This window comes from Tasmannia lanceolata, unplaced genomic scaffold, assembly GCF_043159265.1.
Source record: "Tasmannia lanceolata isolate RefF3 unplaced genomic scaffold, GAP_Taslan_0.1 ptg000012l, whole genome shotgun sequence".
In the NCBI taxonomy this organism is placed as follows: Eukaryota; Viridiplantae; Streptophyta; class Magnoliopsida; order Canellales; family Winteraceae; genus Tasmannia; species Tasmannia lanceolata.
In genome coordinates, this window is record NW_027518689.1 from 30,337,124 (window position 1) to 30,363,691 (window position 26,568).

A 26,568-nucleotide genomic window follows, 5' to 3' on the forward strand; every position below is an offset into this window, starting at 1 on the left:
AGGGATTGAGACTCACCTCTAAATTTACAAGTAGGTACCACCAACTGTAATTTTCTTCTTCCTTGTTTTGTTTCAATTGATTAAACCCAATTCATAACAACTCATTAAAACCCCTATTCTTGGCAACCATGAAACCCTCATTTAATATCACCTTCAATCCACACAGTCATACCCATGAACAACAAGCAACCATCTTAAAAAACCCCCAATTTATTTCAGCCATCTTAAAAACCAAATCGAGGCAACCCAAATCCAATTTTGAAATCCCCGGCTTTCGACTCATCTTACTCGCAAAATTTGTTGGGTGAACCATCGAAGCTTTATGATTCCACACCCAAATCTGTTGAGCAGCAAAGACGCCTTCACGCTCACCCCTCATCCATCTAATCCACGATGCTATTTGATTCACAATCAGTGCACTCCTCTGTGCCCGTATTTTTATCCATGAAATTCACGCCTTCAAAGGTCCGAACCCTCTTGGATAGGACCTGCAAATAGACAGGAAGAAGAGATGTGTTAGAGATGGAAAATAGAAATCGTATTGGGATTTAAAGAATAAAACATTAACCCTTTTTCTACCTTAGGCCACCCTTTTAGTATCATTGTTTCTACTTTCAAACACTACAACGGGGTGGTCCAGGTAAGAAAGGGTGTGAGTAAAACAAAATCGCCAGATGTTGTAACCCCTACTACAGTTCTTAAAATATATAGACCACATAGTAAAATTTCATTGTTAATACTACCACCCTATCATTTAAGCCCTTGAACATGGCCATCAGAGAATCCATCCATTTTAGTTACCCAAACCTGTGCCTCGTTCACTTCCAGCTTTATACAACCTACAATAAGAAATAAAGGTTTAGAACAAAGAAATGTTAATTGAAGGGGAATTTTGACACAAATGCTACATAATTGTTCAGGGTACTTCTCAAGTTGTTTTCGTGAAATTCTCATCAGCATTATCTCACTCCTTTCCACGCAACATCCAGGCAAGTGAATATGGACTCGCATCATAACGATAACTCAGTATAATTGTATGATTTTTTTATATGTAACTGTATTAGAAGGTAAAGACATTACACATGTTTCAATAACATATTTTTCCTAGACTTACATTTAAGGAAGTAAATTGCTGTAATATGTCTAATGTCAGAATAGGAGAAAGTTGTTAAATTAAAAGTAAGCCCAGCACGTTCACGAAGATAATTAGTAGAATCTGTATGCCATTCTAGGATTTGGGAATAAGGGAGGGAGGACTAAGGCAGACCCTTAGATCCGTCCTTGGGCAAAAGCCTAAAGTCACCCAGGCCGAGAGCGTATGACACCTGGCTGGCAATGCATTTCGGGTGGAACCATATGGTGACCCAAAGGGAACCCTAGAAAGGAGCACGTTCCATTAGGGGATGGAGTACTCCTTGATGGTCAATGGTTGACGGCTAGGCTAGAAGGCCACCGAACAAGAATTTATTGGGGAATGCCGTATGACCATTGGGGATGAGAGTACATATTGTTTGATATACTTCCACTCATATCTTTTCCTGAGTTTTGAATAATTAAAATGGCATCGTAGATATATCTCATTTATGTAGAAATTGCGAAAAATTGTAGAGTTTAAAATGGATTCTAACACAGTTCATTGATAATTGTTATACTTGTTGTATTGTGTTGCTTTTATGTCGTTAGCCCCTTTCCTTGCTGTTACAATGCTACTTTTCCCCTCCACAGGATTAGTAGAAGAGGGAGCTTTCGCAAACTGTAGACACCCCATTTTGCTCTACCTTAATCGATAAAGAAATTAGGGTTTGTTTTCCGTCGGTTTTCCAATGTCTTTCTTTCCCGCATCCGTTTGTTACATTTCTAAATATTTTTGGTCATTTCCGTCGTGTTTCGCATTTTCCCGCTAAATGTTGAGAAGGATTATTCAGAAAAATCTAAACTAGGGAGAATTTGTACCCGTTTGTGTGGGACCCGCTGGTGTGGGACCTGCTAGTGTGGGACCTGCTAGTGTGGGACCCGTTTGTGTGGGACCCGCTGGTGTGGGACCTGCTAGTGTGGGACCTGCTAGTGTGGGACCCGTTTGTGTGGGACCCGCTGATGTGGGACCCGTTTGTGTGGGACCCGCTGATGTGGGACCCGCTTGTGTAGGGCCCGCTGATGTGGGACCCGCTTGTGCGGAACCCGCTGATGTGGGACTCACCATTAGCATGACTTAACTTTCTCTACCATTTCCACTAACTTCATTTTTCCCTTTAAAATAACACCATTATCTCCATTACCATTATATATTCCATTATCCCCACCACCATTCCCACCATTACCATTATATATTCCATTATTCCCACCACCATTCTCACCATTACCATTATATATTCCATTATTCCCACCACCATTCCCACAATTACCATTGTTTATTTCCATTATTCTCCACCACACCCACCATTCACATTATATATTCCATTATTCCCCACCACAATTCCCACCATTACCATTATATATTCCATTATTCTCCACCACACCCACCATTCTCATTGTTTATTTCCATTATTCTCCACCACACCCACCATTCTCATTGTTTATTTCCACCTCTCCACTAAGTTTTTCACTATATAAAGAGAGGTGATGAGAGGAGGAGAAAAAAAAGAAACAACACATTGTTTTTGGATAGTTTTCTCTTTCTCTCCCTCAATATCTCTCACTCTCTCACTCTCACACTATCATTATCTACTTTCTCTCCTTATTTGTTTCTCCCCATCTCTCTCCCTTGTTCCATATAAAAAAAAAATATAAAAGAAAATAAAACAAAGAAAAAGAGAAAGAAAGCGGAAGCGGATCAAGCGGCGGTGCGATTTTCGAATTTTTCGGCTCTCGGATTCGGCGAGGATTTCGATCACAGGTAGGTACTTAATTTTTAGATTTTTCTAGAATTATTTGGTATATTTGCATGATTTTTAGTATTTAATTGGATTTAGTTGAAAATTAAATATGTATGCTCAAAATCATGATCTCCATGAGTGTTTCGAAAATAAAATATATACTAAATGAATTCCAAAATTAATGAAATTTCGTGGGAAACTAATATGATACCAGTACATTCTACCATAAAATTTTGAGAATTTTGAGAATTTGTTTGGTATATTATTTTATGCTTTCTTTGAAATTTACCAGCTTTTGGAGGAATTGTTACTGACATCAGATAACAACTAAAATTCTTAAAATTTTTACAGTAGTCTTCAATCTCACATTTCTAGTTACTGTAAAAGTTTCAAGTGATTTGGATCTGTTTTCATATGGGATGTAGGGTTAATTCATAATCTGGTCTGAAAATTAAAAAATCTGAAACTGATAGTAAATGGTTTCCAAAATTCATGCAAATTTCTCAGTATGTTATTTTTACTTATATCTTATTAATGTAGAAATTTCATTGAATTTAGATTCATATTTCTAGTGGTTTCTGTGTTATTTGTGCAATCTGGTCAATCAATTGTTAAATCGAAATTAAATATGAGCTTAATGTAAAAATCTGTAAAACTCTTTCCGTAAGTTACATTTCATCATATCTTGCTGCTGTAGAAATTTCAACTCATTTCGAATTCGTTTGCTACAATTTCACTTGTAAAATCACTCATATGTTTAAAATTGATAAAATTCATTGAAAATCCGAAATTAATTGAAAATCATCTGAATATTTCTAAAGAACCTTAAATCTCTGTCACACATTAACTCCTTAATCCATTGAAACAGAAATCTTAGGATCATTAGAATTCCCTGGAAAAATGGTCAGTGCATCCATAATCGTATCCCAATTGCAACCGATCTTTGACAATTTGAATACTTAAGCTATAGCATGTTGTTGGCTCCGAGGTTACTGTCCACGGAAATCCTGAGATATGCCAGGCAATAAGATGTTATAACCTAAGTATTAAATTGCGCAAGGAAAGAACGCACGATTCCCTTCCTTGGATGCTATTCTGGGCCGAAATTGGTGAACCCTAGAACCATTGGTAATCCTCAAGTGTCCATAAATCGAAAATCCAGGAAATCTGAAATTAATTAACTTCAAGAATTTGAATTGATTTGTCTCGAGTCTTCCGGAACCATTGGATTATGGTTTCCAATCTAAGAACCATTAGAGCCCAATTTAGGAACACTAGTGTTGTGTCGTGTCCTAAGTTTTAGGGAGTCCTAGAGTTAGGAGTCCAGCCTCATCACGGACGCTTGCTATGAATAGCAACCGTACCATAGGTCTAATTACACTAGTCACCCAATCTTTCCTTAAGACAAGCCTAGTAAACTAGAATGTAGGCAAACCTGCATTAGTCTAAGGAACAACTTGCATTTAGGTAAGAATCATACAGCATCTTAGATGAAATCCTAAGATAATAAAATCCTCAACTTGAATTAAATAACTACTTTTAAAACTGTTGAAACAGTCAAATCCGTCTAAGTCGGTGTCCTAGTTGAGTTAGGCATAAGTAGCTTAGCTTAGGTGCACCGAACTACGTCGACTCTGATCCCAGTGAGGCTTGGGTACGTAGGCAGCTTGGATGTCTGACGGCATACCACCCGCGAGTCGGCACCACAACAAATTGTGGTGTTTTGTATATTAATTTTCTTGTAAATGCTTAATCAAATCACTTAGGACTTTCCATGAAATTAGAATTCTAGGAGAACTTTCACTTAGAATGAATCCAGACAAATTAATAAATCAAGATACACATCTAGGATTCACATTGAAATTAGATCATAGGATGCATGTCACTTAGTTCGCACATTAACATAGAGTTGAATGAGCCATTTAAAATAAATTTAAAGGAGTTAGCTTTTGGAATCGAAGACCGATTATCGGGCAGGAATGGTGCATGTGGCGGATAACTCCCCATACCTTCCATTCTCGTAACCAGGTAGCGAGTCTAGATTTCTGGTTAATTATGGGTCCTAGATCCCACATCTAGGTGGCGACTCTGTCAGTCTCTTTCGTGTGGAATTCGGATTGCCTTAGTGATCCCAAGTTCACAGGAAAGATGGATTCAAATCAACAATTAAAAAACACACGCCAATCGCGTGGATACGAGAGACCAAGAGAGTGCATGGCGGCTCGCGCCCCACGCCCCTCTCGCGGGATCGTGTCCCACAGTCTGGCTACTCTGCTGGGGACCACCTAACTTCATTAAAATTTCAAAAGATAATTCATTTGAATTTAATTTAACTGGCTCATAAAAACTCTATACTTGTTAGATTAGTTTGTCTCGTTTTATTTTCTCATCACATTTTACTCGAACTTAATTTAACAAAACCTGAAGGCATCATAGATTGCGCGAACTTATTGCACACACTTACATCACTTGCATCTAAACCCTTGCATCTCACATGCACACACGTCCTATTTTAGGAACCCGGAGTGTTATCTAGCATGGTTGACTGGGATTTCATCACCTGGTGCCTCTGTGCTAGAGAAGCATTCCACCCTTAGCCTAGTACCTTTATGGTGCGTAAACGGATCTCTTGTTCACGTACTGATACGCCGGACACTGGTACAGTATATCGAACATGGATTCGCGCTAAGGGGACTCTTGGCCTTACCCCTACATTAACCCACACATGCATGCAGTATACGAACACATGTGCACCACATGTGTGAACCTAGTTTAGGATATCCTACCCATTTGTGTCTAGATTAGGCCGTAGTCCATCTTCCAATGGCTACGATCGGTCCTAGGTACACAAACAAAGTCATGAGTCGAGATCCTCTCTCCACTCCGCTAGATTAGGATTAGGGTTGATGCCTTCAGGTAACACTGTTAAAATGTGCGAAGACTAAAAACTTTTCCTTTGGGGTTAGGATATAAATCCCATCATTTCTAAAGATCTCATAGGATTAGTTATTCTTGATCTACCCGTTGAAAGTAATCCTATGCAATCTCACATTTTGATCATGTGTCTATCATTCGTCTCTTGTGGGATTCGATTATGTCTTCATTGGCGGAAATTGTGTCTCAATCATTTGATCGTGCAATCTTGATGATCCAATCTTGCCTGTACCCTTGATCTCTTCCTCCTCTAGGGGCTACCTTTTTCAAGAATATTTCTGCTAAATCCTTCAGAGTTTACTCTCATAATCCTTGAACTAAGGGCATTCCCCTCATCATTTGGATTCATTCTATTGTCCCAATTACTTGCTTAAATGTGTAATATTTTTCAGTCATTGAGAAGAAACACTCCATGAATGTCAAGCTCATATACCTCGTGTTCATTATTTCCATGACAGGGCAGTAAACACCATAGCTAACCCTACTATTCCTTGGGTTCGGATCTCTTCTCGATTGCAGAGGAAATCTGTCTCCCCGCCACCTTCTCTGAGGACCCCAGCATCTCCTTCTTTCCCATCCTCATCCTCCCCAATGGCAGAAAACCAGAACAGTAGTCTTCCACCCGCTGCTATTACCGATACTCTCACCTTGATTCTCCGGCAGCTTCAAGAACTCAAAGAAGAGAACCAAGTTATCAAGGCCCAGCTTTCTGAAAAGTTGGGGCCATCGTTGTCCAAAGATAAAGGGTCCATGCACCATACAGTTACTTCAGCCGCACTTGCCCAGCCAGTGTTCATTCCTATCCCTGACAAAACTGAAGAAGATTTTGAAAAAGAGCAGTACAGCGAAGATCGCAGCAGGCCTTCTCAGTCCATGGTTGATAAAGTAGTTATGGAGAAATTAGAAAGTCTTACTAGGAAGGTTCAGGACATTCAGTTTCAGGACCAGGGGGGTTTCAATCCAAGTGACCTCACACTGTTTCCCGAAATCCGTCTCCCTGCCAATTTTCAAATGCCAGATTTCGACAAATATGATGGTGTGGGTTGTCCAATCACTCATTTGCAGATGTTCACCATCATGTGTCAGCCTCAAGGCTTATCTCCTGAGCAAATGGCTCAATTGTTCCCGGTTTCCCTAACCAAGGTTGCTAGGAGATGGTTCATGGTCCTAGACAAGACTCGTTATAGGACATGGAGGGATATCGGTGAACAATTCATCAGGCAATTCACATATGATGATGGGACAGAAATCACCAGAAAGGATTTAGAAAGAACCAAGCAAGATTCAAGGGAATCTTTTCTGACCTTTGTGAAAAGATGGAGGAGAATAGCAGCTCAGATGATGGAGCGCCCTTCTGAGGAAGAGCAGGTCCAAATAATCATGAAAAATATTTCCCCCCAGCTCCAGTATCACATGTCGTTGCAGTATTATCCGGACTTCAAACACTTTATCGTGGCAGGCACCCAAATAGAGGAGGCTATGGCTCAAGGTGTGTTCAACCGAAGTAACCCGAATACCAAAGAATTCAGGAAGCCTCCGTCAGCTGAAATTAATAACCTTTCCCGCTCCAAGCCTCAGCCTTCAAAACCTCAGAACCCCATGGTGATGGATTATACCCAACCTGCTGTCGCACCTCGGCCACAGGCCCAGACAGAATTTACCCCTCTCCCTCTTCCACCATCTGTGATACTCAAGGAGTGTCTAGCCTCAGGTCGCATAATCCTGCCCGACATTAGGGCTCTTCCTAATCCTTTACCAGCAAATTGGCGAACAGATCAACACTGCATAGAAATTCTGGCCATCTCACTGATAATTGCATTGCCCTAAAATTCAGAATCCAGAGGTTGCTCGACAATAAAAGCCTTGTGTTTGAGCCAAGTCCCGTTGCTACCAATAACCCATTATCAAATCATGCAGTACTGCCGCCAGCCGTTCGCAATGCTTAAATAACTGAAGGTTCAAAGGGGCACAGGTCCGGTTGCAATGAAAAGAATCAGAAGTTGAAAGTACCATTTATGAGCCAGCTTTCGCCGAGCCTCCGAAGCTAGACAGTTGCGGCAGTTAAAGTTTTAGTCGTTTATTATTTTATTTTGAGTCAGCCATCATGGTCAGTACAATTGTTGAGTCCGGTTCTACAGTTCAAGGTTAATGCCTAGTCCAGGCAAGTTATCTTTTGCTTTTCTTTTAGAGTTGTGAATCCTGAACATGTTCAGGATAGGTTGTGAGATGTAGTATTTTTTTCTTTAAATAAAATTTCAGTTCCAATAGTTCACTTGTGTCTATTTCTTAAGTGTGCTTCTGATCTTAAAATAAGACTCCCTCCTCAAATGAGGACAAAATTGACGAAACTCCACTTGAGTCACAACGATTACTTGAACAAGAGGAGGAGCGCCAATCTCAGCCTTTCAAAGATGAAATTAAAGTGGTAAACACTGGCACTGAAACCTTGATCCAGTAAATGCCGATTGAAAATACATTACCCTCTGAAGAGTGTGAAGAATTGGTAAACCCATTTTGAGGATAAAAAGATGGTCCAGTAAGCGTTACCATTAATGCCAAGAGAAAGACCCAGATAGAAGGTTCAAGAAAGAATGAAGTGAATATCATATGCTATGCAAAGGGCATGGAGTGGAAACAACTTTCATATTTCCAATCAATGACCTTGGTTCTCAAATTCATAACATGAAGCTAACAAATTCAAGATAAGAAGTTCAAGAGCAAGTATTGAAAAGTGGTCATCAGATATCAAGAGTTACAAATCCATAAATGGACGATGTCAAAGAACAAGTTTCGCTCTATGAAAGTCGAAAGCACGTATTAGAATCTTGAAAGAAGAAGATCCATTATCTCTTACCTGGAAATGCCGTCAAACTCCGAAAAAAAAAATGAAAATAAAATAAAATAATAATAATCAGTACCAGAGGGACTCTAGTAACCTAGATCGATTCCCAATCTGAACATCGGAAGGCCTCCTTTGGCTGAATAAATCCCAAAATCAGAACCCAACGTCAAAAGAATACTGGTTTGCAAACCCTTCGAGCCTAAATGAAATTTTCTTAAAAACCCATCAAACTAGGGGCATTCGCCCCGAACTACGCGATACCTGATCCCTACACTGGGGTACGTAGGCAGCTCGGTTAAACTGAGTTCGGTCGATTCAAAAAAGAAAAGCAATTCAATCAATCAAAAAAAAAAGAAATTCAATCCTTTCAGAAAAAAGAGGGACAAGTTCCTAAAGAAGAGAAGTCAATTATTCCAGAAAGAAAAAAAAATCAATAAACCTTCGAACAATTTATCTTCAAACTAGGGGCATTCGCCCTGAACTACACACGACCTGATTCCTACCTTGGGACATGTAGGCAACATGTTCACAGGTTCGGTCGAAATCTTTGTTGAACCTTAAGCCATTCTTTGAAAAGCCCTATCCTACCTATAAAGTCCTTCCGGTGTTCAGAACTAATGATCTAGGTCCCGAAACAAAAAAAAATTGATGATGAAATGGAGTTTGAAGATCTGCTAGACTGAAAACCTGAAAGGGCGGTTTAGGCAAAATTTAAGATCATTCCCCTGCTAAGTTGAAGACCCGAAAGGGCGGCTTAGGCAAAAGCTAAGGGGATAGCCTGCTGAATCGAAAACCTAGAAAGGCGGTTCAGGCAAAAGTTAAAGCTAGCACGGTCCGCCAAGTTAAAAACCTTGAAGAGGTGACTTGGTCATGGTAAGAGAATCATTGTAAGAAGGCTACAGCCGGTATCAGGACTGAAGATCAACTGAAGTTCAAGCAAATTCAAGTGACATCCTCAAAACTGGGGGCATTGGAGCTAAGCAATCCTAGGAGTTGTAATTAAATCATTGAGGCATTACTGTTTAAGGGAAAAGTCCAGTGTTTACCAATTGAAAAAAATATTCCTTGAAAGGATAGACTTACCAAATAAAACGTTAACTAAGTCAGAAGCATTACTGTGTCTGTCAGTATAGTTAATCAATCGTTGTTATTCTATGTTCATTCCTTCAGAGCTCCTCAATCCTTTGAGTAGTGTCTTTTATCTAAGTTTTCTCTTTAAAAAGAGTCAATCGTCGTCCTTGTGTCCAAAATGATGCAACTGTCTCGGTGAAGGAGGCCCGGCTTCGTCAGCTCCCTGCGATTGTACCTGAAAGAGCTTGAGAATCCAGTCAAACAGCTTCATTTCAAAGATGATCAACCCAGAAGAATTCAGAAGTAGAAACATCAGAAAGCCCAGCTTTCGTAAAAAGATCATACTCCAGGAAGGCATCTTAAGCTAGGAAGAGCCTCAGATGCAATGATGGTCGAGCCAATTTCTCAGAAAGATGAACCGTTAAAATTCAGAATTTCCTTCCAGTTAGTTAAATACTATCTTGGTCAAGAAATGTTTATCTAAACACCTATCAAGAGGCAAGTCCCACTTTTCCATGATTATATCCAAGAGAGCCGTTGTTCTAGATTACCAATTTCAAGTGTCTTGTTCAAGGTTTCAGTCATCCAAATCCCCAAAGACAAGACCAGCAGTCTCTTTGAGAAAAATCTTGTTGAAGTTTCATAAAAGTGTTTCTAATCCATTCTTGTTAGTAATGGTTCTTTGGTTTGCCGTTTCATCATTCGTCACGGTTTGCCGTTTCATCATTCGTCAAAGTCCTAGTTTCCGATATCTTTGTCAAGCACGATCTGTAACATCCTGTGGACCCCGATCCGAGAGAGAGAGCGGTGGAGGACGTGTGCCCCCACGCGAGTCAGTCTCATATGGATCATCCACGTGAATGGAGAGCTCTACCAAGGAACTCTCGAAAGAAGTGCCCCTCACAGCATGAGTGGCGATACCAAGGTGAGATACCTCTCGATTCGGGGACTAGCCCAGATTCGAGGTGTACCTTAAACAAAGAAAGAGTCGCCATCCAAGGAAAAAGGCAAATGAGCCCTGGATCCCATACTATGCTCTGTTGCAACGGATAACCAGAGATATAAAATAAGGTTCGTGCCTGGTTACGAATTCGGAAGGTCTAAAGAGCACCTCATCCGCCCAAGTGCAAACACCTGGTCTCTTATGCCATTTACTTAATAATTTTGAAGAGCTTTGGGCGAAAATCATATGGAATGGGAATGAATATCTCCGAGAAGACGTCTATCTAATCATGCATGTCTCGGAGATGAAATCAAAGGCACACAAGATAAAATAAAAGAAACCTGTGTCACCTAAGCATAGCTAGGTTATAAGTGACATGCCTAATGGGTGTCTAAGTTCTGATGAACAAACACATGCACGACACACCAAAAAGTATAAGGTCTGCGCAATAAAGTAAGAAAACACTGCAAAACATAGAAAAATGACTCGATACTATACAACCCTAAGACTCTAATCTATACCTAGGCCCGAGTCTTTAGATGATCTGATGTTCATCCAAAGAAGCCTACGTATCCCCGCCTCCACGAGAATCAAGGCAACGTAGTTCTTCGCACCTATTCTAAGCTATGATGCCTAAGACATCTAGACTTCTATCCTAGACTCGATCTAAAAGACCAGACTAGTTCTTAAAGCTTCTTATGTGATTGTTTAAATTCCAATGGATTGTAGATTTTAGGACACCCTATATGCCTTAACTAAATGCAGGTTAGCCCTAAGCTAATGCAGGTGGTTCCTATAATCTATGTGTAGCTAGGCTGTACGCCCTAAGGGAAACAATGGGATCACTAACGTATCCAAGACTTAATCATCAGTCGGCGATACGAATCGCCAACTGACTAGACGGAGGCGCTCCTATAACTCTAGGACAAACTCCTAACTCTAACACAAACACAAACAAACCACACAACACATCAAAGACAAACTCAAAACTCTAAAACTCTTCATCCGGGACAAACTCTTAACTCTAGAGGAAGATCTTGTTGAAAACAAAGTTTTGAAGATTTTTGGTATTTTTTCTTAAAATGGGTAAATGATTTATTTACAAAGGTTTGGCTGGACCTGAGATAAGAATCTCAAGCTGCACTACGTACCTCGTGGAAGAGGATCAAGCCAACGTAGTTCGAAATAGATTTCCTAACTACTCCTAATGACTCAAGATTTTTGGTTTTTTAGGTGTTTTTGTTGTTTTTAAGTGTTTTTGACTCGAGGGGAATAAATCCTATCATCATAAGGGGAGGACAGACTCCCGATATCCCGCAAAGGTTGGACAGCATCCTATGCTTTGCGGGGGAAAAGAACAGAAACACAGCTCTACAAGGGTTGGACAGCATCCTATACCTTGCAAGAGCGGATAGAAAAAACACAAGATTTGATGAGAGGTTGGATAAAATCCTAACCCCTAATGATGATAGGACTGACTCCTGAAAGAAAAACAGACTCTCTAGCTAAGGACAGACTCCTAGGCTAAGGACTGACTCTGAAAAAAAAGGATTCTAAGAAGGAGGTGCTAATGAGACAAAGCCTGTCTCCTAAAAGAAAATGAGATAAAGAAGGGTGCTAGTGAGACTATCAAGCTAAGATAAAGCTCACAAGTAATAAGGAAAGACCTTGTGCATATTTAGCAAAGGTAAAACATCCAGCCGGGCCGGACAGCTACCTAGCCCTAGGGTGCAACAAATGTGCAACCAGATACCCATATAGGATAGGGGTATGAAGCCAAGCCGAGTAGGGTGTTCTCCCAAAACCAAATGATACACAAAGAGAAGGTTTAGCAAGAAAATGAGACTAGGTAAGTCTCTTAGACACAGAGGTAGGATAGAGAAAATACTAACAAGGAAAAAGAGACCTTGTGCATATTTGGCAAAGGTAAAACACCCAGCCGGGCCGGACAGCTACCTAGCCCTAGGGTGCAACAAATGTGCAACCAGATACCCATATAGGATAGGGGTATGAAGCCAAGCCGAGTAGGGTGTTCTCCCAAAATCAAATGATACACAAAGAGGAGGTTTAGCAAGAAAATGAGACTAGGTAAGTCTCTTAGACACAGAGGTAGGATAGAGAAAATACTAACAAGGAAAAAGAGACCTTGTGCATATTTGGCAAAGGTAAAACACCCAGCCGGGCCGGACAGCTACCTAGCCCTAGGGTGCAACAAATGTGCAACCAGATACCCATATAGGATAGGGGTATGAAGCCAAGCCGAGTAGGGTGTTCTCCCAAAACCAAATGATACACAAAGAGGAGGTTTAGTAAGAGAATGAGACTAGGCAAGTCTCCTATATACAAAGGAGAGGTATGCAACTTGGACTGAGCGAGTCCCCTAATAATGGGCTTGGGCTATCGCCTTCATCGCCCTGGTTCAACGAAAGGGAATTCTAATATCAAAGAATTTTAACAAAATCTATAAGACTGAGTTAGTCTATCAAAAAGAGAAGAAAGGGTTATCAGATAATCGCAAATTTTATTCTAAAAATAAATTAATTGCCAAGCAAAGAAAAATGTACAATCTAATAGCAATCATAAAATGATAAATAACATTAATTAGTCCAGACCAGCCGCTGGATAGCCTAATAAAGTAAAAACAACATCAAACACTTCAAAACCATCCACAAACCCCAATACGGGGACTCCAATGAAATCAGATGATGCCAAAGTAATCATCTGATATCACATACACATGATAATATTTCTAATCCCGCCTTGAGATCAGACAGTACTCATGTCGATAATATCGAACAGAGTAGTCATCTGATCTCCTTCTTCTTATTAACAATTTATTTAAATAAAAAGGAATGAGTATAATAGGCTTTAAGATAATCTCACCTGAACAATCCATTTATTACCGTCTTCGAACCCTAACTCAAAACTTAAGATGAAATGAACACCTAAAAGCTCAACAACCTGATGGTGTACATATAAATAACTAGTATGTTTATTTAAAAGATGGTGATATCAGTATCAAAACATATAATGAATACAAGCATGTATTTTACAAAACCCTGAAATTTAAATCAATTAGATGATCATGTTACATTAGTATATACTATTGAGTTTACTAACTACAAATACTTAATAATTTAAGTATTCCCAAGCATCTAAAAAAAAAATGAGAAGTTTCAATTAGATTGTAAATATCTCCAAATTTCATTAGGATGCTTACCCTATACATCATATTATGACATGAATCTAGTAAGATTTACTACAAGAAACTGTTTAACTAGTTACTTTCACCTTTAAGATCTACCCATTGATCACAAAATTAGAGGAATCAACAAATATCAAAGCAAACAGTCATGAATATCTTCAATACCTTTGATAACAAAAAATTATCTTTTAAACATTCTCATTAGGTACAAAAAATGGCAACATTCAGAATTATTCATTCTTTTATGAAAAGAATGACCCCCTTTTTTTTTTAAAAAAAAATCAATTAAAGTTCAATAGCTGCTTTTGTATGCACCTGAAGCTAAAAAATGATTTCATAAGACTCTCAGATCCTCATTAGAAATCAAAACATAGCGATACAAATATCAGCCCTCTTTTTGCTACGACATGAATATAAGCAACTACGTATAACAGGCAGGTTTTTTGTATCTCAATTATTACAGCAATAGCACTATCAAACACACTATCATACTTTATTTAATCGGAATTTAATCAAAGCTATTGCTCTAATCGAACAGCTAATTATAACTCCAAATATATGAGTCCCAAATAATTGGCACAAATTCACTTTATTAGAAAAAAAAAATATATATATATAGGATACAAAACACTGATGGATCTCATAGCCTTTCATAGTACAATTTTCCAAATATCCAAATTAATTAATTCAGACCTCATTCCTAAAAAAAATCAACAGTTTACAAACAAGTTTTAACGCAAAAGGGAGGCTTTTCTTTAATAGACATCAATTTAAGGACAAAAATAATACTAAAAGACTCTAATATGAACATTGAAGTTAAAACAGAGCTCAAAGTAAATACTACATGCAGGTTCCAGGTTTAACCTCAAACATTCCAGATAAAAATAGAAATTTTATATTCTAAAACAAAAGAAAATTATACTCTTATGTTCTAAATACCCGTATTCAAGCCAACACAGAGCTTAAAACAAACACAGCATACATATTTTAGATTCAAACTCAATCATTCAAGCAATTGGTAAAAAAAAATGAATCAAAGATGAAATTGAACTGAAATACTCTGGAATTTCCAGATCTGCTCTTTAATTAGGACAAAAATAAAGAGTTTAGTTAATCAAAAGAACAATTAAACAAAGACTTACCTCAATTTAACGATTGCTTGAAAAATTACTCTTTTTTTTTTCGATCTCCAAATTTCTGTCCGTAAAAGAAGAAACACCTTTAGGATAGATCCTCTTACTTTTCCTCTCTTTCTAATCTCAGATAATCTGAATTTCTTTCACTTCCGCTCGGATCTGAGCCCTTTGACCCCTTTTTTTTTTTTAGATCTAAGATCTAAGATACGAGATCTCTCTCTTTAGCTGGAAAAATCTCACCAGAAGCCGACCGGAGTATTGTCGGATTCTAGCCGGAAAAGAAGGGAAAGTAAAATTAGGGTTTCAACTTGAAAATTATCTGTATATTCTCCCTCTCTTTTTCCTTCTGCAGATCTAAAGCTTTCACAACCAGATCTATAGTTTAGAAAACCTAGATCTAAGAAAAAAATGAGAGCTCGAAGTAGGGTTTCAGCTTTTTGAAATTTTAAACAAAAGGGAAGATCTGCAACAGATTCGTATCTGAGAATAGTAGATGAAGAATGAAAAGAAAAGAAGGTAAAAAAAAAAAAAAAAAAAAAAGTCTGCTGGAGCTTGATCGGAGCTGACCGGAGCGTGAGCCGGAGGAGATCGGAGAAGAAAGGGGTTTTGGCGAATTTGGGGATCTCTCCTCTTTCTCTACGCGAATTTTTTTTTTCTTTTTTTTTCTGAAAATTAGCCTGTTTTTTTATATATATAGGCAAAAAAGGGAAACAATATTGGCACACCCACTTGATGAAGCGCGCGGACCTTTGATAGGCGCGCGAAATTGCGCGTCTTTTTCGGCCCAAAGCTGTATTTTCCAAAATAAATTCGCCCCCCTCTCGGGTAAATTCGCCCCCTTTTCTGATTTACACAACAGTCTTCTCGCGGCTCGTTCGCTAAGCAAACGCACTCCGATTTTGACGAGATTTTGCAGGGACCTTGCCGGGACCCTAACCTAGCTAAGGGTGGAATTTGGGACCTTGGCTCAAAGATTTGATGGGGGTTTTGCACAAAATTGGATGGCTCAGGGTATGGTCAAAATGGGGTGTCTACAGATGCCCCTCTTTGGCAGAGCGCTTGTCGCGCGTATGTCAAAGCTGAACAGACAACACATTTTGGCCGACCCAAAAAAAAGAAAGCAAATCAAATTTTGATTTTTGTTTTTTTTTTTTTTTTTGAAAATAATATTTACAAAGATAACATGGTGAAATAGCCTTTTACCGGATTCTGACTCTGCAAATGCTGGTGAGATAGCCTCTCTCCAACTCGTAACTCAACAATTGATATATGGGCGAGATAGCTTCTCTTGCAAAACATTAAATGATAGATTTGATTGTAAATGATCTTGAAGTTTGGAGAAAAAATGGATTTGAATGCCGTGTAGAAACGGACTTGAATGCCGCGTGGAAACGGACTTGGAATGATTTGAATGCCGTGTGAAAACGGACTTAGAATGCCATGTGAAAATGGACTTAAATAAACTTTGAATGCCGTGTGAAAACGGACTTGAATACCTTGAATGCCGTGTGAAAACGGACTTGGAATGCCATGTGAAAATGGACTTGAATACCTTGAAATAAAATCTTTTAAATGATGAGAGAAAATGACCAAACTCCAAATCGCGGAGCCATTGGCAAAAACATCTTTTAAAATCTTTCAAATGGTGAAAGAAATGACCAAACTCCAAATCGCGGAGCCATTGGCGAAAACAACTTTTAAAATCTTTCAAATGGTGAAAGAAATGACCAAACTCCAAATCGCGGAGCCATTGGCAAAAATAGCTTTTAAAAATCTTTCAAATGGTGAAAGAAATGGCCAAACTCCAAATCGCGGAGCCATTGGCAAAAACAGCTTTTAAAATCTTTCAAATGGTGAAAGAAATGACCAAACTCCAAATCGCGGAGCCATTGGCAAAAATAGCTTTTAAAAATCTTTCAAATGGTGAAAGAAATGGCCAAACTCCAAATCGCGGAGCCATTGGCAAAAACAGCTTTTAAAATCTTTCAAATGGTGAAAGAAAAGACCAAACTCCAAATCGCGGAGCCATTGGCGAAAACAACTTTTAAAAATCTTTCAAATGGTGAAAGAAAAGACCAAACTCCAAATCGCGGAGCCATTGGCGGACATATATTTTTTAAATGAAAGGAAAATTCATTGAAACGATTGAAGAAATGACCAACTTTGATCGATTTCACAAGGTGAATAAGTCATTCTTTGCCAAGAATGATTGAAAATGCATGATCTTCGCCGAAGATAAAACTCAAGGAACTTGAAGAAAATTTCAGGTATTGACCCTTTAGAATGAGTGAAAAATATTTTGCTGAGGATTTGACGATCGCAGGAGCAAATTCTAAACTCCGCTAGGGATAAAATTTTCTGAAAACTTGACTTTAAAAGAAAATAATTTGATTGAAGAGATTGGCTCAAAGATTGTACTCAAGCTTCTCTGGTTTTCATTTGCTGAGAATAGCTATCCTAGTTATTATCACGCTTGATATCTTTTATGACGTAAGTCATAAAAGATGCCCCTAGTATGAAATACTTCCATAACAGATTCATAAGAGAGCAAAACACAGGAAATGGTTAAAAAAAAATTTCATTTCATTGAACATCTGAGGTTACAAAGCTTTCAGGTTTACAACAGGCTGTATCTGCCCGACAATTGCCTTTCAATTCTGACGATCTCTGCCATTTCATATGGACTTGAAGACTGCCATATGGACTTGAGAATCAATCATCTTCTGAACTTCACTCTGCTGCACATCACCCTTGAGGGGATACAAATTCATCATTTTTTTTTCTCATCACCCCAGCCTTGGGAAAGATACTAAATACACAGGACTTTGGAGTTTAAACTTGACTTGACATAGAAAAGACTTGGACAACCAGCAAACGAGGACTTCGACGGGCACAATGACCTGAACTCTAAGAGAGACTGAATCTGCTTCTTAGTCTGATAAATATTTTTAAAATGGTACAGTCTACCACTCTTAAAATCTTTTGAAAACCGTATTTAAAGGTGTTTCATTCATTTTTCCGGTATTTCCATCATGGTTATTATTCCCTTGGATTGCTTAGTCTTAACCCCTTAGCCTTGAGAGTGTCAGAAGAATTTCTGTCGGTGCTTACTCAGACTTTTGAAGTAGTGCCGCCGAAGAAATGAAAGTCTTGCTGGCTTTCAGAGGTTCTGTCCTTTATGAAGTCACTGCCATGACCAAATCGCTTTTTCAGGTTTTCGATTTGGCGGACCGCATGCCTTAATTTTTGCCTAAGCCGCCCTTTCAGGTTTTCAGCTTAGCGGGCAAATGACCCTAACTTTTGCCTAGACCGCCCTTGCGGGTTTTCAGTCTAGCGGGTCTAAGACTCCATTATATTTTTTTATTTTCTTTCTATTTCTCTACAAACCTGGGCCTAAGTACACCAGAAGGACTTTTAGGTAGGCTTGGGTTCAAACAGGTTAACATTTGGTAAGTTTTCACGTATTTGACCGAATCTGGCCCTCCAGACTGCCTACGTATCCCCAAAGAAATGAGAATCAGGTCCGCGTAGTTCGCCCATTTGGGTTTCAAAAATTGTTTATTTTGTTCTTTCTTTCCTTCTTTTTTTTTAAGGATTTGAAAAGTTTGAAGGATTTGACCGAACCCGAATTGATCAGGCTACCTACGTACCCTGGAGAGAGGGATCAGGTCATGACGTAGTTCAGGTTATTATCTTTTATGACGCAAGTCATAAAAGATGCCCCTGGTTTGAGTTTATCAAAGAATGAAAGTGTTTTTTTTTTTTATTTAGGCCCAAAGTGTTTGCAAATGGTTTTTTTTTTGACTTTGAGGTTGTTGGCTTTTGAGCTCTGATCGATCAAAGACGGCCTCCTGGTGTATCTAAGCATAGTACTTTTTTAGTTGGTCCAGGTTTGTAGGTTCTGTTAATTTTTCTCCATTTTCATTGAGGAGTCTTACGGCTTTTCCAGGCAGGACTTCATCAACAATGTAAGGACCAGACCAATTTGGCCTGAACTTCCCTCTGGGATCAAACACTGGTGCCCTGTAAGACTTCAAGACGAGATCTCCTGGTTTCAGGTCCCGGACCTTGACTTTCTTGTTAAAGGCTCTTTCAATTCTTCTCTGATACCCTTGGATGTGATACAAGGCTCTCAGCCTCTTTTCATCAATCATCTGTAATTCCTGATGTCTGGCTTTGGCCCACTCAGACTCTGGCAGATTCGCTTCCATCATAACTCTTAGAGACGGGATTCTCACTTCAACAGGGAGGACTGCTTCCATTCCATACACCAGAGAGTATGGAGTTACACCTGTAGAAGATCTGATCGATGTCCTGTAAGCCCATAAAGCAAAAGGGAGCTTGTTCGACCAGTCTTTATAAGTCTCGGTCATCTTACTGATTATGACCTTGATATTCTTATTTGCTGCCTCTACAGCCCCGTTTGTTTGCGGTCTGTAAGGAGATGACTTGTGATGCTTGATTTTAAATTCTTCGCACAGGTGCACTACCTCTTTCTTGAAGTGAGATCCATTATCAGAAATCAGTTCATGAGGTACTCCATATCTGCAAATGATGTTCGCACGGATGAACTTCGCAACTGTATTGGAAGTTATGGAAGCATATGAAGCAGCTTCTATCCATTTTGTGAAATAATCAATGGCCACCAAGATGTACTCGTGCCTACTTGACGATTTGGGATAGACTTTGCCAATGATATCAATTCCCCATACTGAGAATGGCCATGGCGAGGTCATAGAATGCAGCTCTGACGGAGGCACATGAATAAGATTCGCATATACTTGGCATTTATGACATTTCTTCACGAATGCGAAACAATCTGTTTCCATTGAGGGCCAATAGAAACCAAGTCTAAGGATTTTCCTTGACAGCATCTTACCATTCATGTGAGGACCACAAACACCTTCATGTGTTTGCTCTATGAGCTCTGCAGCCTGATCTTCATCAACACACAGAAGCTGTATCCCATCAAACGACCTTCTGTACAATTCTTCACCACAGATGATGAAGTTGGCAGCGAACCTCTGAAGAGTTTTCCTCTCTTTGCTGGAAGCTTCAGGCGGATGCCCCTTGCCTGAAATGAAATTTCTGATATCTGTATACCATGGCTTTCCATCTGGACACCTGGCAGATATTTCAATGGCATTCACATGTGCTGGAGCCCATTGCAACCTTACAGCTAAAGGTTGAACCTCCATTGTAGCAGAAATGTCCAACATTGATGCCAGAGTAGCCAGAGCATCAGCAAAGTGATTTCTTGTCCTCGACAGATGAGTGAAGGTGACATTCCTGAACTTTTTGACCAGAGATTCGAGATAAGTATGATATGAGATCAACCTCGCCTCTTTTGTCTTCCAATCCCCATTTATTTGACAAATGATCAGGATTGAATCTCCAAATACATCGATGTCTTGAATTCGCAAAGCCAAAGCTGCCTCAAGTCCTGCGATGCATGCTTCATATTCTGCCATGTTATTGGTGCACTCAAATTGCAACTTGATGGATAACGGAATGTACTCCTTCTTTGGAGATACCAAAACAGCCCCTATTCCTTGACCGTGATTATTGACAGCTCCGTCAAAGTACATAAGCCATTTGGAACTCGGAATCTCTTCTTCAATGTCCATAATCTCTTCATCAGGAAAATCAGCCTTCAGAAAAGCATTCTCTTCAATAGGAGCATCAGCCAGCTGTTCAGCAATGACCCGTCCCTTAATTGATTTCTGAGTGACATAAGTGATGTCAAACTCAGACAACAATAGCAACCATCTGGCTGTTCTTCCAGTAAGAGCAGGTTTTTCGAACAAATATTTCAACGGATCCATCCGTGAGAGCAAAAATATCTTGTTCGACAGAAGATAATGTCTAAGCCTTTGAGTCGCCCAGACCAATGCTAAACACGTCTTTTCCAAGACAGTGTACTTGATTTCATACTCCAACATTTTCTTACTGATGTAGTAAATGGGCTTTTCTTTCTTAGACCCTGCCTCCTGCTGAGCAAGCATACAACCCATTGCTGTATCCGTGATGGACAAATACATCAACAACGGTTGACCAGGAATGACCGGGGATAAGACAGGAGGCAAAGACAAGCACTGCTTGACCTTTTCAAACGCTTCCTGACATTCTTCATTCCATTTCTTAGAGGAATTCTTTTTCAATAACTTGAAGATGGGTTCACACGTCATAGTTAAATGAGATATGAATCTCCTCAAGTATTGCACTTTGCCAAGGAATCCACGAATCTGCTTTTCTGTCTTTGGTGGTTGCATTTCTTGGATAGCCTTGATCTTCTGAGGGTCCACTTCGATTCCTCTTTCACTGACCATGAATCCAAGCAACTTCCCTGACGTGACCCCAAATACACATTTATTAGGGTTCAAGCGAAGCTGAAACTTTCGGATTCGCTCAAAGAACTTTCTCAAAGCGACTGTATGCTCTGGCCGAGTCCTGCCTTTGACAATCATGTCATCTACATAGACCTCGACCTCCTTATGAATCATGTCATGAAGAAGAGTAGTCGCGGCCCTCTGATAGGTGGCACCAGCATTCTTGAGACCAAATGGCATCACTCTGTAGCAATATGTCCCCCACTGAGTAATAAATGCCGTCTTCATCATGTCCTCAGGCGCCATTTTGATCTGGTTATACCCTGAGAATCCATCCATAAAGGATAAGAGTGCATGTCCAGCGGTATTGTCAACCAGGAGATCAATATTCGGAAGCGGAAAATCATCTTTTGGACTTGCCTTGTTCAGATCTCTGAAATCGACACACATCCTGACTTTTCCATCTTTCTTGGGCACAGGTACAATATTTGCAAGCCATTCAGGGTACTCGACTACTTCAATGAATTTCACTTCGAGTAGTTTCTTAACCTCGTCATGAACTTTCAACTCCCATTCTGTTTTAAGCTTCCGGAGTTTTTGCTTCTTAGGCTTGATGCCAGGGATTAGAGGTAATTTGTGTTGGACAATGTCCTCACTCAATCCTGGCATGTCGTCGTAAGACCAAGCAAAAACCTCCTTAAACTCTTTTAGCAAGGTGATTAATTCTTCACGCTCCTCAGGAGATAAAATTTTGCCAATTCGTATTTCCCGAATTAAGGTTTCATCACCTATATTTACGGTTTCAATTTCCTCTTCAAGTGGTTTAGCGCGGCGACTCTCCTCTTGTTGAATCATATGCTTGATTTCAAGGGGGGTTTCGTCGACTACCTCATTAGAGGGGGAGTCTTGATTATCATTATTAGTTACTTGATCAGGTTTAGAAGCAGGATCAGTAGAAGAGACAAGTACAGGAATGTAAGCAAAAGAATCTTTTATTTCATCAGAATGAATGATTACATCAGATGACTTGCCCACATCAGGCGTTACAGATTTTGAAACAGAATGAAAAAATAAGCCGACATCAGTATCGACGTGATGAGAAACATGTACAGCCAAAGAATCAATGAATACGCCCTCAGACTCAGACTCGACACCACCAAGGACAGACTCGTCACCCATTCCAGAGGTAGACCCGACTTCTACAGTACCTGCATCAAAAGAAAAGTTAGAAATGACAGACTCTGGGATGGACTCAGAAACTGACACATACTTTGAAATAACTGACTCTTTTGAAAGGACTGGAATGTACTGAGGGATTACTTGGGGTATAACCTGTGAGGTCCAGTTATCCAGAGGTCCCTCGGCTGGGGTGATATAGTCCTCTGGGTTCAGAAAAGGTGCATCTCTTCCAATCATAGCAATGACTGGTGCCTCGGTCTGAAACAAAGAATTCAAGAGTTCCGGTTCGAAGTTTTCAACCCAGTCTGAGTCTGGTTCCTCTGTCACTACTGCCTCTGCAATCTGCTTACTGTAAAATTCCGCTGGCAGCTCATCCGCAAAGAAAATCTCAAGACCCGGCAGCTTGGTCCCATTCTCATCATACCATGGCTCTGAGAAACCATAATAAGGGCAATCAGCTCCCTCTTTTCGGAATCTACCATTCATGACTTTGCTGAAAGGTCCCATTGGAAACTCTAAACCTTTGCGGCGACATTCTGCCCATTTAAACATGTAGGCTCTCATTTCCTGCACCTCCTTGCGAGTCGGCTTGTATCCCAACCCAAACAACCCATCAGATGTTTTCAACTCGGGCCGCTCAGTCGGACCCTGCATATTCTTTCCCAAACCTGCCCCTGGGAGATACCCAAATCGGCGCATCATCTTGACTACCCGAGTATTAGTGCTAGAGAGAAACATAATTTCTTCACTCATAGCCTCTTTCATGGTGATAGCCGAAACTTCTACTGAAAATCCTGTCAGACTGATATCTCTTGTATTTTCAGTAACAAGCTCTTGAGATATTTGTCCGACTTCTGGCTCAGGATCTCCCTTGACTGTGATCACCCGATTGTTTCGAATGAACTTTAATTTTTGATGAAGCGTGGAAGGGATAACTCCAACTTTGTGCAGCCAAGGTCGACCAAGCAACAGACAAAAGGAAGTCTTGATATCTAACACCTGAAATTCAATGTCAAAGGTTTCTCCTCCAATGACAATCTCAGTAGCCAATGTTCCAATAACATCTCTTCGAGTCCCATCATATGCCAGTATGCCTTGCTCAGACGGAATGAAGTCTTCAGGCCCAAAACCCAGAGTAGTGGCAGTGCTCAAAGGACACACGTTCAAAGCTGACCCATTGTCTACCAGTACTTCGGAGACTTTCTTCTGGTTGCAAAGCAGGGTAATTTTGAGAGGACGAGTATGGTCCTTCCCTTCTGACGGCAAATCTTCGTCTGAGAAAGACAAAGCTTTTGAAGCTTTGGTCATGGCTACCAGGCCGACTAACTCATCTGGAGTAATTTCAACAGATACTTGGGACGAGTTCAGCTCACGAAGTACAACCTGTCTGTGCTTCGGCGATGCCATCAATAAACCCCAAATGGACACATTAGCTTGTGTCTTCTTGAGCTGATTCAACAAATTGTCTTCTTCTTCCTCAAGCCTCTGTTTCTGTTTCTGATTGTCAACCCCTCTTGCAACCTCAGCTGGATTATCAACTCTGAGTTCAGCTGGCTTAAATACTCGTCCACCTCGTGTGACGTGGCGGAGTTCATCACATTGATCGCTCAGGAGCAACAAATCTTCATCTTCTATCCTAAGGGTGTAAGGGGTTTTTATTTCTTCTCCCTCATCATCACCCACCCTTAAGACATATAGAGATTCAGAATCTTTCTCCTCATCTTCACACTGGAAAATATATGACTGGTTTGATGGCCCAGCCACATCAGGGTCGTTCCAGGATAAAACATACGGCCTTTCGGATTCTGCCCACTGATCTTCTTCTTCAAATTTCCAGACATAGGGTTCTTCGGATTCCACAGCACATATGAAGGAAGCCGGATCAATGATAGACTCCTCGGCGCAAATGACATTGACCGAGGATGGAGGCGGCATTGCATGCGTAGGAAGGGGGTTTCTAGTTACATTTGGTAACTGGATTGACAGTTCCTTCCTATCGATCATGTTCTGAATTTGGTGTTTCAAAGCTAAACACCTGTCAGTGATATGGCCAGTGTTACGGTGGTAATCACAGAATTGATCTTCTCTCCAGGTTCTTGGCAACGGGTTGGGAGGAGGTTTAATGTCAGGCAACTTGATCTTCTTGTCCTTCAATAGCTTCTTCAAAGCTACGGACAAAGAATACGGAAGGGGATCGAAATGACGAAGAGGCTTCTGCTCCATTGTCGGCCTTCTTACTTCAGTAACTACTCTGGGTGGGGGCGGCCTGACATAATTGACATTATGGACCTCTTTCGGCGCCATCACAGGTCGCTTCCCTTCTCTGCCATCAGATGGAATTCTTGATTTCAAGCCTTTAGCCAATGCATCTTCTATCTGAGTCCCAGTCTTAATGAGATGATTGAAATCGAGGAAATACTGAATAGCCATATGGTGATAATATTGTGGTGACAGATTTTTCACCACAATCTTGATTTGATCCTCATCTGACAGACGATGAGTCATCTGGGCGGCTTTCCTTCTCCATCTACGGATGAAGGAAGTGAAGGTTTCATTATGGCCCTGTTTCAAAGCCTTCAAATCTCTCTTAGTCACGTCGATTCCCTCCTCCATGGAGAACTGCTCGACGAACCTATTTGCAATATTCTCTAGAGTTCGGATCTCCTCTGACTTTAAGCTCAAGAACCACTTTTTAGCCACTCCGACCAAAGATCTGGGAAATAAAAGAGCAACTTGCTCCGGAGATAGACCATGCTGTTGTAAAAGCGGAAGAACTGACATTAGATGGCTTCGAGGACACCCGGTCCCATCGTATTTATCCATGTCCGGAACTTTGAATCTAGGAGGCAATGTGACTCCCGGATACAACATAAAATCGGCCATGTTCAACTTTTTCGGGCCTTGAAATTTTATGTTTTCCATCTCTTGGGCCAGCCTATCCATTCTGTCTGCCATCGCTCTGTCCTCATTGGCTCTATTCAGATTAGGATGACGATTTTCTTCTTCATACTGCTCATTATCAAGATCGTCTTCGACGTTCAAGACCGCAGGCCCGGCCATTGCAGGAGGGGGAGGAGGTATAACTGATGGGTGCTGAGCTACATGCTCTCTGGAAGTAGACTCTCTGTCATTTTTCAGACGGGCTATCTCTTCATTCATATTATTCATCTGTTGAAGCATAGCCTTCATCATCTCACTCATCTCAGCTATAACGTTTCCAGAGTCAGCCATCTGTGCAATAGGAAATTGGACGGGCGAAGGGATTTCCTGGAGATTGGAGAAAGGTAATGCAGGGGAGGTAAAAGAAATTGGTGAGGAAGAAAAACGACTCAGCCTGGAATCAGCGGACTGACGGGACCAGGTTGATTTTGAAACGAGGATTTTCTTAGGAGCAATGGCTGCTCAATCAAGAATCCTGATATGGAAATATAAACACTAGATTAAAAAAATTTAATAATTGAGATAAACTATTCTCATCAAATAATGACAAGAGAAACAGAAAACACACTTTCATTGATAGAAATTTGGGATTACAATTGATGAAAACATCAGTCTTTGACTTCAATTAGATAAACAAATGGTAATTGAAAAAAATCAATACGACAAAAATATGATAAGATCTTCAAGGTCTTTCGATACGGGCTCTCTTTCCCTCGGGTTCTTCTGAAAAATCATTCCGCCCGATTTTAGACGATAGAGCAAATCTCTGACTGATGACTTTGTTTCTCCAGGCAGTTACAATAGACTGGATGAGATCAGGAGTAAGTTTCTCGCAAAGAGGAGGAGTTACGATTCTGGGAGGATATGACTTTCCCGTAATCTGGTAAAGCAAACGCATGGGTGCGTAGAAGGTTGATTTTTCCAAACCCATAAGATATACAAAGGAATATGGGTAAGTACTAGTAATGACCTGAAGGCATGAATGACTTACCATGTGAAGTTTGTCATGGTCTACATGCTGCAACCAATGGTGCCATTCGTCAATGGATTGGGGTTGGTTGGCCATTGATTGCCATGACGAATGATCCTTAAGGGTATACTTAATGGAATTTTGTG

The 26,568-nt window shown here is 40.2% G+C and overlaps 1 protein-coding gene across 1 annotated transcript; it reads right to left on the reverse strand.

The window, feature by feature from the left end:
• Positions 1-383: 383 nt before the first annotated feature.
• On the reverse strand, positions 384-24,942 carry LOC143888714 (uncharacterized). The gene is made up of 2 exons (XM_077393138.1): positions 23,548-24,942; positions 384-488 (listed from the first exon to the last, which is right to left on the reverse strand). The coding sequence occupies exons 1-2, from the start codon at positions 24,940-24,942 to the stop codon at positions 384-386; spliced, it is 1,500 nt and encodes a 499-aa protein (XP_077249253.1).
• Between the last annotated feature and the right edge of the window lie 1,626 nt (positions 24,943-26,568).

Bases quoted from the DNA above. Each gene is read 5' to 3' on its own strand.
- LOC143888714 (XM_077393138.1), bottom strand. From the start codon at position 24,942: ATGGCTATTCAGTATTTCCTCGATTTCAATCATCTCATTAAGACTGGG. The intron at 489-23,547 runs GTCATTGGAGGA...GTCTATTTGCAG, and splicing joins GAACATTGGCTACTGAGATT to GTCCTATCCAAGAGGGTTCG.